Source organism: Sorghum bicolor, chromosome 9 (assembly GCF_000003195.3).
Source record: "Sorghum bicolor cultivar BTx623 chromosome 9, Sorghum_bicolor_NCBIv3, whole genome shotgun sequence".
NCBI lineage: Eukaryota > Viridiplantae > Streptophyta > Magnoliopsida > Poales > Poaceae > Sorghum > Sorghum bicolor.
The window spans coordinates 45510186-45528540 of record NC_012878.2 but is presented as its reverse complement, the minus strand read 5'-3'; the positions used below and the strand labels follow the sequence as shown (position 1 = coordinate 45528540).

General features: G+C 41.4%; 2 protein-coding genes and 1 long non-coding RNA gene across 4 annotated transcripts; 2 read left to right on the top strand and 1 right to left on the bottom strand.

Moving 5' to 3' along the window:
- On the top strand, positions 1139 to 3346 carry LOC8062702. The gene is made up of 3 exons (XM_002440931.2): positions 1139 to 1539; positions 2755 to 2876; positions 2971 to 3346. The coding sequence occupies exons 1-3, from the start codon at positions 1203 to 1205 to the stop codon at positions 3079 to 3081; spliced, it is 570 nt and encodes a 189-aa protein (XP_002440976.1). The 5' UTR covers positions 1139 to 1202; the 3' UTR covers positions 3082 to 3346.
- LOC110430505 lies at positions 6954 to 10368 on the top strand. Of its 2 annotated transcripts, none has more exons than XR_002447845.1 (3): positions 6954 to 7856; positions 9297 to 9374; positions 10144 to 10368. It is a non-coding gene; the product is annotated as an uncharacterized LOC110430505 (long non-coding RNA). The 2 variants fall into 2 exon arrangements; XR_002447846.1 differs by having other exon boundaries at positions 6954 to 8534.
- On the bottom strand, positions 13044 to 18083 carry LOC110430537 (beta-glucosidase 22-like). Its single transcript, XM_021448293.1, has 12 exons — positions 17846 to 18083; positions 17622 to 17685; positions 16953 to 17011; positions 15906 to 15981; positions 15706 to 15777; positions 15521 to 15608; positions 14742 to 15113; positions 14360 to 14583; positions 14167 to 14195; positions 13899 to 14001; positions 13721 to 13811; positions 13044 to 13592 (listed from the first exon to the last, which is right to left on the bottom strand). The coding sequence occupies exons 1-12, from the start codon at positions 18008 to 18010 to the stop codon at positions 13358 to 13360; spliced, it is 1578 nt and encodes a 525-aa protein (XP_021303968.1). The 5' UTR covers positions 18011 to 18083; the 3' UTR covers positions 13044 to 13357.

Genomic DNA, 18355 nt, shown 5'->3' with positions numbered 1-18355 from the left:
CTCTACCTATTCTACACTAATAGCATAGTAGATAAGCTCTAATTTGGTCAACACAAAGCTCAAGCTCCATGGAAGAGAGAGAAAACCAAAATGTAAATTGCTCACTAACCAACCAATAAAACTAGCATTTTCTTACCTTAAACAAGCTCCCCACCAAAGGATTTAAGTTCAAAACCTCTCCCCTTCCTAGAGTGATTTTAGGGAGGTGTCCAAGGCCTCCCAAACCTTTTTTTGCGAGTGGAAGTGAGTGGCTCGGGGAGGAAGAACGGTGGGCTGGCCACTTATGCTACAGACCACTATAGGGGCGGCTGGTAACACCAACCGCCCCTACAGAGAACACTGCAAGGGCGGCTCACTCCTTGGTTGGCTGCCCACCCACTGTAAGGGCGGTTCAAATGTTAGCCGCCCCTACAGTGTGGGGTGGGGGGGTGGCGCTCTCTTAGCAAGTTTTTCACGTAGTGCGTTTTACACGTAAACTGTGCAATTAGTTTTTGTTTTCGTTTATATTTAGTGCTTCATGCATGTGCCGCAAGATTCGTGACGTAAAATCTTGAATTTTTTTTGGTTTTTGGGTGAACTAAACAAGGCCTAGAAGTAGTTTGGTTGTCGGAGTGTCGGGTGCGAATTGATTTGTCAAATTACAACCAACCTCAACGATGATTATATTAATTATATGTAAGAAGTGGCGTAGCTAGGATCTAGAACAAATGGTGATTCATTTTAAATGTAAAACCAAACTACAGGTTATCTATGTGTAATTTTTATAATTTTAGAGAGCTCATCTACTATAGTTTAAGATTAAACTAAAATTTAGGGTGTGTCCATCTAGCTAGCTCCGCCTCTGTATGTAAATAAATAATAAAGATCAAAGGGAAGAATAAAAGGAAAGAACCTTTCACAATGGTGATCTACGCTTTCTATGTATCGAAACCTATGGTACTCTCCCGCCAAACAAATTATCCTTCACACTCACACTGTGGACCTTTTTTTAGAGTTTTTTTTTTGAGGGGTGCTGCGTCTGCGTGCTGTCATTCAAATCGAGGCCCATCCAGCCCACCGTCCAGTAGTAGTGTTGGTTGGCCCAGTAAGAAAATGCAACGCCCGGGCCGCTCGCCGTATCTCCTCTCTTCTTCATCCAAAGGCCAAAACCCTAGACCCCCTCTCCCTCCAAACACCACCTAGCTGCCGCCGGCTCCCCGCGTATGGGTGGATCGCGGCGCAAATTGAAGCGCTCCCGCGCCAAGGTCCGCGTGGGGCTCCCCCGCCGGAAACCCAACGAGTTCAAGCCGGCCTTCGAGCTCCCCGAGGCGCTCGCCGCCGCCGCCAGGGGCGGCGCGGGCTGGGACGCCGAGGGCAGCGTGGTGAAGAACTACGCCGCGTTCGGGGTGGTGGCCAACCCGAACCTGCTCGGCGCGCACGCCCGCGGCACGCCGCGGCTCGTCCAGAGCGCGTCGCTGCAAGCGCCCGACGTCGCCGCCGCGCGAGCGCCCGTCCCGGAGTTCGAGCCCATCGACACCGGCAGCGACCTCGAGAACGACGGTAAGCCCCCTTAGACTCGGCTCCTGTCGGCTCCTTTGGGCGGTGCAGGTGCTTATTGGGAACTCCTGGAACTGAGTTGCTATAGACGAGGTGGAGGATTTGGTGTGGCTCGCATGTTCCGCAAAGCTCTGGATTATCAGGGTATAGGATAGGTTCAACTAGATAAGGATGTGTCTCGTTCGATTACATTGATTGGGGTTCTTAGAAGCCATGGTTATTAGCTCTAGTGAATTCACTATTCTGACAGATTGATCAAACAAAAGCTTTGGATCTAATTCTTATCATTAGCTGTTGTGTTAGATAGTAGTATATCATTTGATGGAGTCTGTCTTGAACTGTATTTTCTCTGAAGTCTGAATTGTGAATGATTGCTTTGAAGTACCAAATGTTACGAACACACTCTGAAACCAGAAAACGAGGGAGGATACAAATAATTTGATTTCTTCAACAATTTAATCTATGAAGACAGCACTTGATGTTTTAGTCTTCACAGAATACAATAGCATATTTTTGAAACAAAAACATTTGCCTAGAGTTATAATTTAATGAGTATGGAATGCAGCCTACTAAAGATTATAAAGTGCATATATGGTTTTGCTTAACATAGTGTTAGATAAATGATCTGTCATGGCTACCTGAAGCTATAATGAGTTCCGCCAGTTTTAACATCTGATTTTGAAAAAAAGAAATCAATTTGTTAAAAGTGCACCGCATCGAACTCAAAACTCAATCTGAATGGTTTCATGCCAGTTGAAGGCTATCTCTGTTTCAGTTGGTTCTCTGCAGTAGTCTTGTGTATTGCCATGACGATGCATAGTTTAAAGAGTAAAATATTGTGGTCTTGTGGAAACAAAGGTGTTTGCTGTACACTAGGTAACAAGTTTGTTCCATCCAGCATGAGCTGTGATATATTTCAGTAAATGCGTGATGGATCAAAATTGAATTTTAAGCTTGTTCTTGGCACCTTATATAAGGTAGCAATATATCATTTAGAGGCTTAATTTGTATACTTTCATGTGTCCTTCCCTTTCGGGAAGGAACAGCGAACAGCTTGGTATTTTGTGTTTGACATTATTCTCAAGATATGCTAGATATGTGAATAACATTCCTAATTGTTTTCTTAATTGCATAGATTCCACAGAAAAACTTCTATGATCTTATATAGTTTTGCACTTGTTTTTTGTATCTAATGCGAATGTTTTAAATGTAATGTAGACCTGAAATCTGCTCTTGGGAAGAGGAGGAGGGATGGCAAATCTGCACCGTTGCAACCACTTACTAAAGTTCAACGTGTTTGCATTGGCAGATTAATAGACAAGTACGGCGATGACTACAAGGTATAGTTAAATATTGAGATGTGTTAATCAGAGTTAATAGGTTTACAGGGACTTTAGTTTGAGATTGTGGACTGAAAAATCACCATGCTTGCAGGCCATGTTCATGGATACCAAGCTGAACGCGATGCAGCACTCTGTGGGTACATTGAAGCAGCTATGCGAAAGATACCATGTTGATGGCAAGATCTTTGTCTATCCACTGTAGTATTGTGCCGGCACCTTCTTCAGTCTCACATTGTACTCTGTACCTCCCACTAATGGAACAAGAACAATTTTGTCAGTGAAGGTACTTGCGGATGATCCTTTGGTGTAACAATGAGCTTTGCTTCTTGTTGGAAAGCTAGTGTTGTGAGCAGTGCCATGTGCCCTTGATTGACCCCAAGAGGAAGTCGCATTTCAGAACTGATGTGTACTTGGGCTTTGTATGTTGTGTTTAATCGGGTTTCGAGAGCTGTGTTCATTTCCCAATATTGTTCGTGTCACTTGTCGGTTGTTGCAGTAGTTTATTGTTCTCTTGTCATGTGAACTAGCCACTGCTGCCCGCGCTTTGCTGCGGGTGATGTGCTCAGTACAGGAGCTGACACGATGCTTATCCTAGGCCAGTAAATCAATGACACATTAATACAATAAAGTGCTTGATGGAGCCGGATAACAAACACACTTAGATTTTAATTATAACACTGGGTAGGACTACATTGTAAGCGGAAAGAGCAAAAGCCACAACAAAAGTACATTTCTTATTGTGATGGTTTCCAAAAGAGCGGATTAGGGTCCACTCCCCTTAGGCTGAAAGGATGTCTACATAAAACTACTAAAGTGGGGGGGCGCAAGCAGCTAACTCCACTGGAGCCGATGCATTACATTACTTGGGATTACATAGCAGGCGAGAAATGCAAGCACTATAATACGAGTACATAGGTCTGGCTCCGGACTGTATTAGCTAAAGGCAGCTCTACCAAGTGCCCAAGTCCCATCCGCCCATTGCTAACATCAAGTTCCTAGTGCCTTTGCCGCTGTGTTTCGGGAGGCTGCAGGAGGGCTGGAGATTTTTGTCTGGACGAATGTGTTACGGCTAGAACAATATTATGATTCCTTCCAAGCAAAACTACAACAGGTGTTGTAGAAAAATTGCATACAAGTATTCATGATTGCGATGCCAAAACTTGAGCAAATGTCTTCGTAAAAGCGTAGTACTCCTTTTTGAAGAATACAATTTTAACATAGTATCCAAGTAAAATATTCTAAATTAGAGTAACTATTACATAGAAGGATATTAGTATTTATGATATCAACTAAGTACCATTGAATTTGTCATGAGGTATATTTTCATAGCATATATTTAAATTCTTATCTATATATCTGATTGAGCTTTAGATACTTTAACAAAGATTGTTCCTGGAATTGTATTTCGTTTCCTACAGAGGTAGTAAGTCATTAGTTCAATGGCATGTCGACCAATATTTTTCTCCAAAACATTGAGTATTTGTTAGAGCAAATTTTTTTGTACAGATATACATGCCTTAAAAATATCCGTGGGTACCCATAAAAGAGATCAAAATCTTATTTTGGCCTGGGCCAATATCTCGCAGAAAAATATGTTTCATAATTATATTCGATTATCTGTAGAATTTAGTGATATAGACCAAAAGGTGAGCAAATCTGCACTTGACAAATGCCTAATAAATTAGGATGGCATAATACTCTCTCCCATCTTTAGAAGGATGCAATTATCGAGTTTTGAGGACTTACAATTTGAATTTTGACTGAGTTATACAAAAATAGTAACATTTCTGGTACACAATATGTACTATTATAAAAGTTATGAAATCTAGTTTCGCGGTACATTTGCTAGAACCTAAATGTTAATAATGTTTACTACACATATGGTGAAAGTAAAGTTGGTTTTGTTTACATATATTTTATAGGTCCATCTATAGAATGGGGAGTACATTGTTACATGTACCAATGCAAAGTGGTGCAGCAGGGTCTCCAAACTCTAGCTTGGACCCTGATCGGTAGTACAACACCATCACACATCAGTAGCCGACACCATTGCCATCAGGACGACGCTGATAGCGCTACTGGTAGTGCAGACAACATGAGCAGTGCAAGGAAGCCAGCACACCTTCGGTCGTAGTCTGATGTTGGCCATGGTGAGGTGGACGCGGAGATGGTCAAGGATGATAGGACGTTGTACGGCCGGGAAGTTGAACTTGCGCTGGGTGGGGAGGCGCTCACCATAAAAGTAAGACATAGCAGCATATAGGCTACCGACACCTAAGGGTATGCTTAAACATGTCGATCCACAACCTGAGTCAGGTTCGGGGATATGGATCTTCATAGCCCACCCGCCCTAGAGTCGCTCTCTCATGCGTGTCCTCATACTGATTCCTCCTCAGATATGAACCATAAGGACACATGTAGACACCGGGAAGGATGAGCGGATGTGATGAATCTACGATGAGGACACAACCACTCATTCCTTAGATATAAACTACAACAAGAATAAATTCAAACATTTGGAGAGATAAGGCCTTGTTTATTTCCAAAATCTTTTGCAAAATAGGAATAGTAGCACTTTCGTTTGTATTTGATAAATAATTTCCATTCATAGACTAACTAGGCTCAAAAGATTCGTCTCGCAAATTACAGATAAACTGTGTAATTAGTTATTTCTTTTATCTATATTTAATGCTCTATGTATGTACCACAAGATTCGATGTGATGGGGAATATGAAAAATTTTACAAAATATTTTAGGAACTAAACAAGGCCTAAGTAGTGCGATGAACCAACGGATAACACATGCATGCTTATATAGGCAAGATAAGCCTCGGTGGGCATGCGAAGCAGGTGGAGGGGGCAGGTGGAGGGGGCGTCTCTGCCACCGCTAGGTGCACAAGCTCATTAAATCAGGTCCAACTACTCCCTCCAGAGGAACACGTGCATGTTTTGTTGGTGCATGCATGGCTGGTGGTGCATGCATGGGCGGTGGCGAAATAGCCGGGCCAAGTTTAGTTTTCAAAAATTATCAAAATTCTTCCTCAAATCGAATCTTTAGACTAACTAGCAAATATGCCCGTGCGTTGCAACGGTAGAAAAACTGTGATTTATTCTTTGATAGATTCATAGCATAAATTAACATTGGTAATAATATCACAACGTCTTGTTAAATCTATATCGAATTAAAATAAAATTTTATAGTTTTTTTTTGCTAATTTTAAGGCATAAAAATATTTACTCCATGAGCCGCCAAAGCCCATAAGCAATTCACATGGCCACCTTCATTGCTCTGTGCGACCGTGCGCCCGCAAGCCTCGCTCGTGACGTCGCTATTCCGAGCTTTGACCTTAGCTCCTCCCACACCTCCGCGTCGGCCTTTTCTACCTCAGCCTTTACCAGTCTTTGTTTTCACGCGCCATGACGCCATTGCTCGGCCTTGTTTGTACATTGTTAGCTTTCTACTTCAAGCCACCATCGACTGGCTTTAGCCTTTCCTAGGCGGCACCGTCGTCCTTGCCCGCATCGATTGCCTCCAGGGCAAATTGGTCTATGGCGCACTGGACTTTCGGGAGCGATAGGACGAGAGAGAGCCTTGGTGTGTGATAACTTATAAAGGAAGATGTGGTTCTCTCAATGACAGCAACTTTCTGGTTACTCGTCTTCCTCGCAGTTTGACTCCGCCCATCACCATTGTGTACGGTAATTTGTGGGACTTTCTAGAAACGAAACCAGAGCGACGATGTCAAACTTAGCATGAATTTTAAAGTTCGCAATATTGTGATTTATTTAGACCTAGGGTTTGTTTGGTAGAGCTCTGGCTAAAATAACGACTTATTCTATGAAATAACTTTTTTAACTTCTTCTAGAAATAACTTTTTTCAGCTCCAGGTCATTCAGTAGAAAACAACTTCTTCATCCAAATCCTTAAAAAAGGATAGAATATCCATAGTAACCCCTCTATTTTTTTTTTCATTTTTTCATTTATTTCTCTCTTTATTTTCTTCTCAGTCTCGTTCTTATACAGGGCACTCGCAGCAGCCTGTCTTTTCCAGCGCCGTCCTCCCTTACCCTTTTTTTCTCCCCATTTTTTTCTTTCTTTATTTCCTTTCCTTGTGTCGTTCTTATCCAGAACTGCGCCCGCACGAGCGGCTCTTCGCCTCTTCTCCTCCGGTGCGCATCGATGCGCCGCTTTCCCATCTTAACTCGCTATGGCTCGGCAGCCGGCCTCAGTATGTCCCCCACAAATCCTCCACTGTAGCCCCGCCCTCCCTCTTCTTCTGGCCAGCCTACCGCCGCTCCTCCCCTCCCGGCGCGCCGCAACCTCCTGCGGCCCAGATCCCAGTCGAACCATCCATCTTGTTTGCAGAGCATCATACCCGTTGTCTCTTTTGCTACCTTGGTGTGATGCCGCTCGACCGTCGCCCTCTTGCTACTGTGTTGTGCCGCCAATCAGCGCTCGCAGCGTTGATAGAGGGGAACGCACGTGAGGCTTCTATGACCATGGTGTGTCCGACGTGCTCGCCCCCGACACAACACTGAGGCCTCTTTTGGCAGCCCAATTTCCCAGGGATCTCGGCCTTTTTCCTGAGCCAGCCTCTCCCGTGGCAGCCTTTTCTGGGCCAAAATCATGCACCCTTTGGCAGCCCACCAAGACTAGAATTGCAGCCCGCTTCCCAGCGATTTCCACGAGGAAGAAATACGCGACCCATTCGGCCGGCGTCTCCGCTCGCGGCTCGCGACGCTTCTTCCTCCGCTCACGACGCAACCGCCGCCACAGCATCCGGCCGTCCTCGCCCCGGCATCCGTGCATCACCGCGACATCCCTCCACCTCGCTAGCCTCTCTTGTGCTTCCGACGTCGACGCAGGGGTCAGCTCGGGCGCTCCTCCACCGCCGCCGTCTCGGTCCTCGTCCGCCGTCTTGTTCCTCGTTCGCCGTCGCCATCTCCACCTCTACCGCCATTGTCATCCGTCTCGAAGGTTAGGGCACCTCATCTCCTTTGTTGCAGTAGTTTTTGGATCCACTAGGGTTTTCGTAGATCTACGAGCCAACTGGTTCTTGCCGCCGGTGACTAGCTGGCGTGAGAACTTGGAGTAGCTGAGGCCGCTGCCCGTGAGATTAACTTTTAATCTGATGCAGTCTCAAAAGAGCAGAGTTTTGGGAGCAATGTCATCCTTCATCCTCTTTGTCTATTCTGCCAAATCCTTTGACCACTGCATATTCCCAAAGCCTGATGACTCTATGCCCTTGCGTAATGACATATATTAGTCTGCTAGTTTGCACCCAAGAGCTGGTGTTATCGGGGCACCATATTCAGGATACTCTGCTAGTCCACTTGATTCTGTGTCTAACCATGATAGCCAGTCAATGGTTGCACCCTATATTTTCTCAGTCATCCAGTTTTGGATCTTTCAAGTCTCTATCTGATACTACCCCAAGAACACACACTGAGGCAGCCTGGTTCAGATCTTCTATGGATGTTTCACCACTCTACACAGATAATATTGCTGCACCTGATGATAATCAAATCCAGAGTATATGTCCTGCTATGACATCTGATGAGACTGCTAAACAAAATGATTGGTGGGCAGATATAATGAATGATGATTGGAAAGTTATTCTAGCTAGACGCAACAGCTACTGATTCACACTCAAAAGTACGCAATTATAGAACCATAATGAATAGTAAACTTGTAGCTCCATCTTCTGTTTTGGTAGTTTAGAAATACTCTCTTCTTTATTATTATGACATTTATTTTGATACTAAACCTACTGGTATGTTTGAGCAAATATTTTATGTATTTTAGTCATTGAAACTGGAGAATTTTTTTTTTGTTTTGCACATACTGCTGTGACATACATCTGTAAATGAAGGTTCCCTTACTCCTTATGAGAAGTTGAGAAGCCCTGTGCAAGTAATTTGGTCTAGCTCCAGTTTTTAGTAATGTTATTGTACATATTAGATTGACCACTGGAGGTACTATGTTAGAATCTTTTAAGAACTTTTCATGTTATTAACGCTAAATGGTTACCGCTGGAAAATTAAAGTGTTGTTGCCACTTCTCCTCTTTGCCAGGTACTTAACTGCATGCTTATTGCCTGCTGCATCTTTTAGTGAGATGGATACTGTTTTCTATGGCAAACTGGACATGGCTTGTTGATAGTAAGCTAACTGAACGCGTGCAAGAGTGAAATTTAATTGTCTGGATCTTAGCAACTTGACTGAACGAACTTGACTGAACGCTCAGTTATTGCTAGTTTTGTGTTGAATAAACAGAGCTTTTCCTATATGATAAATGATTAAAAAATGTTCGCTTGATTTGGCTCAAACAGCATATTAGGTAATGCTTAGCTGCCAATAGATTAGTTTACTTTGGGATGCCTTACCTGCTAATGCTTTTCCTTGTGCTTACTTGCAGTTCTATCAGTGGAGGCAATGTTGGTGGAGGCAATATTTGAATTGAGAAGAAAAGGGCACCTGCAGTCATTGTATGCAGGTATATTGTTTGAACAACAGCTTGCACTTGCCAATGTTGCATGTCATTGCTTGTACAAGACATTATATCATCTTTTTAAGAACCTGATGTGCTAGTAACTACATATTTTGCCTGTACAAGACATTTTGCATATGTGATGTCGTAGTTCAGTTTGTTACTTTTAATATATTAAGTTAATTAAATTGGAACTGCTTTTGCATATGCATTGATTTAAGGTTTAAGTTTTAGTTTCAGGTTCAGATTTAGTTAAATTTAGTTGCAGTAATCAGGATCAACTGATCAAGTTCTGGTTTAGTTTAGTTTAGTAGTCTTAGTCTAGTCTATTGGGTAAAGGTTCTGTTCAGGTTTGGTTATTTTATTTAAGTCTATTTAGTTGCAACAACCAACATTAGTAATCAAGTTCAGGTTTAGGTTCAGTTTTAATGCTTAACTGATGTGTACTATATATTTGTTAAGTACGGTTTGTCTCCGAGAACACATGATTGTCCTACTTGCCAGAATCTCCTTTTTTTTAATTCTAAATATTGATTAAATTGGAACTTAGTTGACAGGTGTAGCCACTAGATAATTTTCCATTAGACTCCATGCTTGTGTATGTAAAAGAAAAGAAAAGCCTCCACTGGTTAGTCAGAACTAGACTGCATTTGCATGTGTTAGCTTGCTGCAACTTTATTCTTTAACCTTCTTTTTTTATATGATGCATTCATATACAAACTTGTGGGAAAAAATCAGTTACAAGGGCTTACTATTTTCGTTATGTTATTTGCAGAGGTTTTGGTGGAACAAATGCATATTTGAGACAAGTGAAGTGTGGTCAAATTTTATAATGATAGCTGATATTTCTGGCTTCTATGTAGTTGTGCAAAGACTTGATTTCAGTTTGAAACGCCTATATATTTTTATGTAAACATACTTATTATTGAGATTTTTCTATCACTATGAGATGCTAGCATTGATATGTAATGACTTTGTTTGTTTTTTGAATTTTCTTATTTTTTAAGACGCTTTTATACTACTATATCTATAGTACACTTATCAAATAAGCCAAGACTTGTTTCTGGAATCATAGACATTGTAGATGTACAGCACAGAATCACAAGTCATCACGAAAAACTAATCCGTGCATGTATGCTGCTTGCTGGAGCTGCTCAAGCTGATCGTGCATGCATGCATCCATCTCTCCCCTGCAGCTGCTTCCAAACAGCAGCCGGGAAATAACCCCCCACGTGGAATCCCAACAGGGGGATCTACATGTAAAAAAAAAAAAAAAATCCCTCCCCTCTGTTTTGTTCCCTGGGCTAATAACCCCGAATTGCCAAAGTAGGCCTGACTCGGTGCGCTTCCGTGATGTTGTACGACCGCATCACCGAGGTCGTCAACGCCTATTGATTTGATTTTATAAGTTGCCGTCTTTCAAGAGTTCCGACTTTGGTTTGGATTTGGATGGATGTGGGAATTTTGGTTCAGTCTCGGTTTGGTCCCTTTCTCTAGCACCCCGCTTGCTGATTGATTTAGGTGACCTAAGGAAATCTATTTGATCTATTTGATTTCGAATCGGGATGGTTAGAGAGGGGCCAGACGAAAGTTTGATCCAGGCAAAGGCAGAAATTGCTATGTTGTTTTTTTATATAAAATATATGCAGTCCTATTTAGATTTGGACAAGGAGACATATTATTTATTTGATTGTGGCGTGGCTGGCGGACAGAAAATTTTTGGGCAGACTGAAATTTTCACAATTTAGTAGTAGAGATAGATGCATGAAGCATTAAATATAGATAAAAATAAAAACTAATTGCACAATTTATCTATAATTTGCGAGACAAATCTTTTGAGCCTAGTGAGTTTATGATTGGATAATAATTGTCAAATATAAACGAAAGTGTTATAGTAGCTAAAGCCAAATTTTTTCCACAACTAAACAATGCCCTAGAATCTCTACGTGTAAAGAAGTTGCTGTATTAAATATGTCCACTTGCTTTCAACCTACTCAGTGTGTGTGAAGAATTCTATAAAAAAATATATAAAAAATATATTATGGTGAAGGATGTAAAGTTAGTACTGCTCTGGTAAATTTAGCTAGAAAGATAAGTGAATACTATGATTCTGAAAACTATAGTGCATTTTTACCGTCCTTGACTTACTAAGCAAATTTCTATTTTACAGTGAACATGACTACTTGTCTTTGGAGTGCATGCTGGGCATGCACCCACATGGTTGAGTTGGTTCATGTACTGGGTGAATGCATTGAAAGACACCATAAAGATTCATCTAGGCCTTGCAATGTCTATCTAACGGATCACTTGAATAAAGCTAATGTGGACACGCTGGGAGACCGCCTAGGTGGCGTGGCCTCGTATCTCTAATTATGCAGGGATAAACCATGCAGCCCGTTAAGCAAAAGGCCACAATGAGTGCTCAAGCATTGTTTAGTTTTCAAAAATTTTTAAGATTCTTCGTCGTATCATAATCTTTGAACGCATACATAAAGTACTAAATATAGATAAAAAATAATTAATTGTATAGTTTGTCTATAATTACGAGACCGAATCTTTTAAATCTAGTTAGTGTATGGTTGGACAATAATCACCAAATACAAACGAAAGTGCTATAATATCAAAATCCAAAAAATTTTGCCAACTAAACAATGCCTCAGTTTGTTGCTCGTATTGTATACCCCTATCCGGGAAAAAAGGGAAAAAAATTGCACGAGGACACCACTATAGTTGGAAATCGAACAAGCAGAACAGCCGTCTGAATCGAACAAGCAGAACAGGACGGGAGCTGTTCATCGTCGAGCAGCCGTCTCCGTTCTATCATCTCGCTTGGGTTCCATGACAATGACCACAATTTTGCCAGCAGAATTCATATGTGAAGTTAATCTTGGATATTCCAAAGTTTTTGTTGTCTCGAAAATGTCAAAGATAATTGCATAATAGGGCCTTATTCAGTTGGTGAAATTTTTTTGGTTTTGAGTACTGTAGTATTTTCGTTTGTATTTGGTAATTATTGTCCAATCATAAACTAAATAGACTCAAAAGATTCGTCTCGCAAATTACAGATAAACTATACAATTAGTTATTTTTAATCTATATTTAGTGCTCCATTCGAGGTGACGGGCCTAGATTCATCATAGCAATAAGCGGTCGAACAGTCTTGGGGCCGGCAATGCTGTACCATACTATTCACGGTCCGACATGCCTGGTGTGTCCGATATGAATAAAAAAGAATTCATATATGTGACTAGAGAGCCAAATAGAGCTAGCATAGCCTAAGTCCCACTACTCCCACCTCTAGTTGTGATTACACCAATAAGGATTAGCTCTTTTTTAGTCAATGTGTTTAAAAGTCTAGCTACTACAATGATCAAAGTTTAGCTAGTTAAAATTTAGCAAGAGAAACCAGACTCTAAATATAAAAAATAAGAAAGAAAGTATAAAAGTGGTTGGGTAATTTTAAAATAGCCCAGAAATTATGAAGCAAAAGCAAAATTTTGGAAATAGTTGGACCTCTGATACTTGTCAATTGATTGATGTCATGACATTTGAAATACACTTGCAAGTTCTTTGCTGGGTATATATATCAAGGATGGTCTCACTTAATTGCAACACTCGATTTTGCTTACCAGATTTTCAATATATAGTAAGAAATCCAATGATTTGCAAGAGTAATTTCTTTTTTTTGAATAACAGCTTTCCCCAGTTTTATTACCATAAAGCTATAACAGGTTTTACAGTTTGCAAGAGTAATTTCTCTCTGTATTATTCGTATCAGTAGTGACAAGTGTGTCATGATGACAACTGTTCCTGTGGTGCATATAAGCTGCAGCTAAAGGGGTGTGTACCTATGGCTATGATTCATAAACACTGAAACTCTGAGCCTGACTAAATATAAGAAACTGTTAAAAATAATGCTTCTGTGACCTGTGAAAAAGAATGGATAAGAAGCATTCTTTTCCTCTGGCATATATGTGCTGCTAGTAGACTCATTGTTCAGCATGTGAGCGTGCATCATCAGTACTGATAATGTTCTCCATGTTTATTCCGATTTCGCTCCTCAAAAATTTGCCATACCACTGGGCTGAGAATTTTGGCTCCCTTGGCAGCGCCGGATCCTGAAAATCAACATGATAGAGGCCGAATCGGGAAATGTAGCCTGCAAGCAGCTCAAATACATCCAGGAATGACCAAACGAAGTATCCCTTCACATTGGCTCCATTCCTGCAGGAAGCACAACATAGATGATTTTTTTTTATTTTTTGCGAATACATCTTTTTTTGGGGGAAATGTCTTATGTTAAGAGGAAATAATAATTACTATCATGCTTTAATTTATTTATTATCCCATACCTAAGTGCAGCGAGTGCACTGCCAATGTAGCCACTCAAGTACTCCGCTCTCTCATGGTCATGAATGGAATCATTGAAGAACGCCCCATAGCCTAATTGTAAAGGAATGGAAAGAGCAAATAAGAGTTATTAGAATTGCAAAAGCCTTGACAAGATTTATTTATGCCTTGGTCACTTGCCATTTTCTTGGATGTAGACAGGAATGTTGTTGTAGGTTTGGCTGAGATACTCAAGCATACATTGCAGGCCCTGTGGATCGCTTGGCATGTTGATTGGGATAAACTGTATAGAGATTAGCACATCAACTTTGATCAGTTATAAACAATAAGCAGAAAGAGTTACAGAAAAAGTGAAAATGTATTTGGTTGGTTGTAATTCAATTCAGTTACAGTATTAAGGAGTGAATTAAATTCGTAAAAAGAATTGAAAGTATATATATATATACACCTGGCCAGTGGCTGGATCATCGCGAGAAACTGCAACAACAAACGAGCAGGTTATTGTTAGAGCACGCAGGTACGTAATAAAATTATGACATGTTTGATTTAAATTCTTTAATTAAACTGCCTAATTCCTTGGCGCGCCAGGTATATTATCTGAAAGATGTAATGAAGCAGCTGGTTTATTGGACAAAAATTACATCTGAAGGTAGCAGCCACATCAGTGTTATAGTCCCGGGGACCCGTGGTGTCTTCTGCGTTGGATCGATCACTCACGTACACTGACGTGTAGTGGTTTATGCCAATGAAATCAGCCGTCCCACGGATCATCTCAGACTGTTCTTTGGTGAATCTGGGAAGCCGGGACCCGATTATCCTCTTCATCACTTCAGGGTAGTCTCCAAACACCAAGGGGTTCACGATCCTATAATAATTAAGCACCAAAACAAATCACTAACTAGTCTTACTAAATCAATCATATATATATATATATAAGAATGGTGATCAGTCTGTCAGTTATTCGATCAGAAGGCAGCGATCGAGGAGCTCACACAGACTGAACATGCACACTCACTCACTCACCAGCCAATCATGAAGTCGAGTGATCTCTGCGTGGCGGCAACATCAGCGGGGGCTGACGAGAACGGGTAGTTCCAGAAGCTGTAGACGTTCATGCCGACGACGCCGTTCTGCGTCGCCTGGTACTTCTCCCTGTAGAGTCTGGCGGCGGCGGCGTGCGCCAGGATGGAGTGGTAGCCGACGACGTAGGGCTCCACGCTGGAGTTGCCCGCGGTGCAGTTGACCCCGAACGGCGCGGAGCAGCGGCACGGCGGGAAGGCGCCGTTGTCGTAGGCCGCGATGGAGATCACGTTCGGCTCGTCCATGGTCGTCCAGTGCTTCACCCGGTCGCCGAACTCCCGGAAGCACACGTCCGCGTACGCCGTGAAGTCCTCCCTGCACATGCAGATGCAGTTGCCATCCATCACTTGCATCCTAATCTGCTGGATTGATTATACTACGGCCATGTTTATAAGCCTTCAAAATTCTAAAAATTTACAAGATTCTTCATCACATCGAATCTTTGAACGCATACATGAAGCATTAAATTCCACATCTTTTGAGCAAATGTGTATGTAAATCGCGAGGCGAATTTTTTGAGACTAGTTAATCCAGAATTGGACACTAATTATTAAATACAAATAAAAGTGGTACAGTAGCCAAATTCCAAAAAGTTTTTCCATCTAAACAAAGCCTACATCGCACGACCTATCTGAAACTCTGAATGAACAGTGATGCTCAAGCAAGAAATGCAAGCAAGCAAGCAGGGAGACAGAGATGTTTAATAGTAGAGTGATTCTTACACCACCCTGGGGCTGAGCCAGCCATGGTACTCGTCCTCCAGGATCTGAGGGAAATCCAGGTGGTACAGGGTCACGTGTATCTCGATTCCTGAATAATCAATCCAGCAGATTAGGATCACATTCAGAGCAGTACAGCACAGCATGAATTGATGATGAGCCGGCAACACTTGGACATGGTGACCTACCCCGTTTGATTAGCTCATTGATGAGGTTGTTGTAATACTGAAGACCCTTGGGGTTGATGGGTCCTCTTCCTCCTGTGATCATACAGTAACAGTGCAGAGAAAGGGCCAGAACGCCAATTATTACTTACAGTCAGTGATGTAAGATTATTACTTGGAAGTTAAACAAATTAACCGTGAAACTGAAAGGCAGCAGTACTTACTTGGAAGAAGCCTGGACCAAGAAATGGAGAAGCGGTAGGCCTCCAGGCCAGTATCACTCATCAATTCCACATCTTCCTGAAAATGTGTCCGGCCTTGTGTGAGTAAAATAGCTCTGTACATGCAGTCGCATTTCGCATTAATTTTGGTACGGTGAAATGCTATCTAATGTTTTCCACAAAGCCTTCTTGTACGTTAAATCAATTTCTCTCTCGTCCAAATCTTAGCCTCCGCACGTGTTCATATCCTATGCATATGATCCAGCTGTGATCGGCCGTGCTTCTACAGCGCTGCTGCTTGCTGCCGACACACCACTCAGCAGACAGCAGTTACTGTACAAATCAATCAGCCACAGCTGCTGCATAAGGGTCATTTATTTTTCTTTTTCTTTTTTTTTTCCGAACGCATAAGGGGTCATTTTCGTAGGGGGCATATAATATATATGTGGTCATTTTACACCTCTATCTCTTAATCTGTTTCTAAATAAAATTCCTACATATCATATCTTATCTTAAGGGTTAAATTAGATCTGGCACCGCCTAGTTCCATTCCACTTGTCAACAAGGTATGGCGTGAAAAAGTACTAGAGGCAAGAAGAAAGCTGTAGCTAAGTACTCCCTCAGTCCCAAATTATAAGTCATTACAAGAATCTTAGAGAGTCAAAGTTTTTCAAGTTTTACCAAATTTATATAGCAAAATAATAATATTTTTAATACCAACCAAATATCATTAGATTCTTTGTTAGTTATATTTTCATAGTGTACCTATTTTATGACATAAATCTTTATATTTCTCTTTATATTTTTGGTCAAACTTGAAAATGTTTTGACTCTTCAAGATTCTTGAAATGACTTATAATTTGAAAACGGGGGGAGTAAGTACTATGCATGTGCCAAAGAAAGGAAAAAAACAAAACAAGAAGATTCTATGGGTTGGGTTTTCACGGTCCAAAGACTCAGAACATCACTGTCTGCTAACATAGGCGATTGCATATATATATTTTGGTGCTTGGTAGCCGTCTAACGAATGCACATGGAGGTGATGCAGACCTTGTATTTGTGGTAGCCGTCTGCCCCTAGATCGCCAGTGCTTTTGTCCGGCATCCTCCCTGCGGTCACAACACAATCGTGCGTGTCAATATCAGTATATAGCTCCTCATCCTACAAAGAAAGAGCTGCCGTACAAACAAAAGCCAAGACTATTGACGCCAATATCAACATCGATATATAGCTCCTCATCTCATCCTGGAAAGAATCCAAATGGACTGAGCAAATTTAATTTTACGTCACTTCCAATTCCTTGAAACAACCAAAAGGTGGGGGGAAAAGACATGTGGCGACGAATTCAATAGCAAAATCCTTGGTTTTTTCTTTTCTTTTTTTTTTAAAAAAATGCAAGACGAGTTATCTGTAAATTCATAAGTAGGCTTCCTTTTATTAGGTTCTGCAGGTCACTGGTAAAATCAAGTCTATTTTTATGAGGGTGTGCCATCTATAGCCATTTGTATATATTATATCGTTGGAATTCTAATCATAATCTAACAATGAACTATATATGTAATAATTTTCTTCGAATTTAGCGGCAAGGACAGAGGCAGAACCAAATGAGCTTCCTCTTCTCTCCCTTCTCCGATATCATCTCCCTTGTAACTTCCTTCCTTTTTGCTCAAATTTGGGGCTCAAATTATTAAAATGATTCAGAGATTAAGGATCACCTACCTGCATGAGTAAACGTGTCCCATATGCTTGGGCTCCTTCCATCTTCATCGGTTGCCCCTTCGTACTGCACAGCACAACAACGAAGTTAATCAAAGGAACCACCAAATACTACTGCCACATAGTTATTAACCGAATTCTAAGACAGTTAATCCTAGAACTCTTCAATTGCTGAAGCCGAAACAAGGCCTAATAAAAGCTTTTGCCATGTGTGTGCTGATTCCTACCTGATAAGCTGATGTGCCGGCCCCAAAGACGAAGGCCCTGGGAAAATCCTGCCTGGTGAAGTTGAGAGCTCGAGCTGCTGCTGCCGTCTCGCCCTGCCATGGCGCCACAAGAAGCAGCTGCAGCGACACCACGAGGAAGACGTGCCTGCAGCTGCCGCTCTTCATATCTGCCAGCTCTTCTCTGGAGTACTTTGCCTCTCGCTCTCCGGCTGCAGGCTGCTGCTGTACGGTGCGGTGTGCCTTATTTATATATATATATATACGTAGTGTAGTGTAGTTCACAGTTGGAAACAATCTTGAGCCTTGTTTAGTTCCGAATTTATTTTAGATTTTCGTTAGCACTTTTATTTATATTTAATAAAAAATATCTAACTATAGATTAAGTAGGTTTAAAAGATTCGTCTCATAACTACAGATAAACTGTATAATTTTGTTTTCGTCTATATTTATTGTTCTATGCATGTACTATAAGATTCGATGTGACGGAGAATCTTGAAAATTTTTTAAATT

What these genes read in the sequence shown, in the direction of transcription:
- LOC8062702 (XM_002440931.2), top strand. Translation starts at nt 1,203, where the DNA reads ATGGGTGGATCGCGGCGCAAATTGAAGCGCTCCCGCGCCAAGGTCCGC. An exon ending in CAGCGACCTCGAGAACGACG is followed by an intron (nt 1,540 to 2,754) that starts GTAAGCCCCCTT and finishes AATGTAATGTAG; the next exon opens with ACCTGAAATCTGCTCTTGGG. An exon ending in AGTACGGCGATGACTACAAG is followed by an intron (nt 2,877 to 2,970) that starts GTATAGTTAAAT and finishes CCATGCTTGCAG; the next exon opens with GCCATGTTCATGGATACCAA.
- LOC110430537 (XM_021448293.1), bottom strand. Translation starts at nt 18,010, where the DNA reads ATGAAGAGCGGCAGCTGCAGGCACGTCTTCCTCGTGGTGTCGCTGCAG. An exon ending in CAATGAGCTAATCAAACGGG is followed by an intron (nt 15,609 to 15,705) that starts GTAGGTCACCAT and finishes TTGATTATTCAG; the next exon opens with GAATCGAGATACACGTGACC. An exon ending in TGTGGCTGCTACCTTCAGAT is followed by an intron (nt 14,196 to 14,359) that starts GTAATTTTTGTC and finishes TTGTTGTTGCAG; the next exon opens with TTTCTCGCGATGATCCAGCC.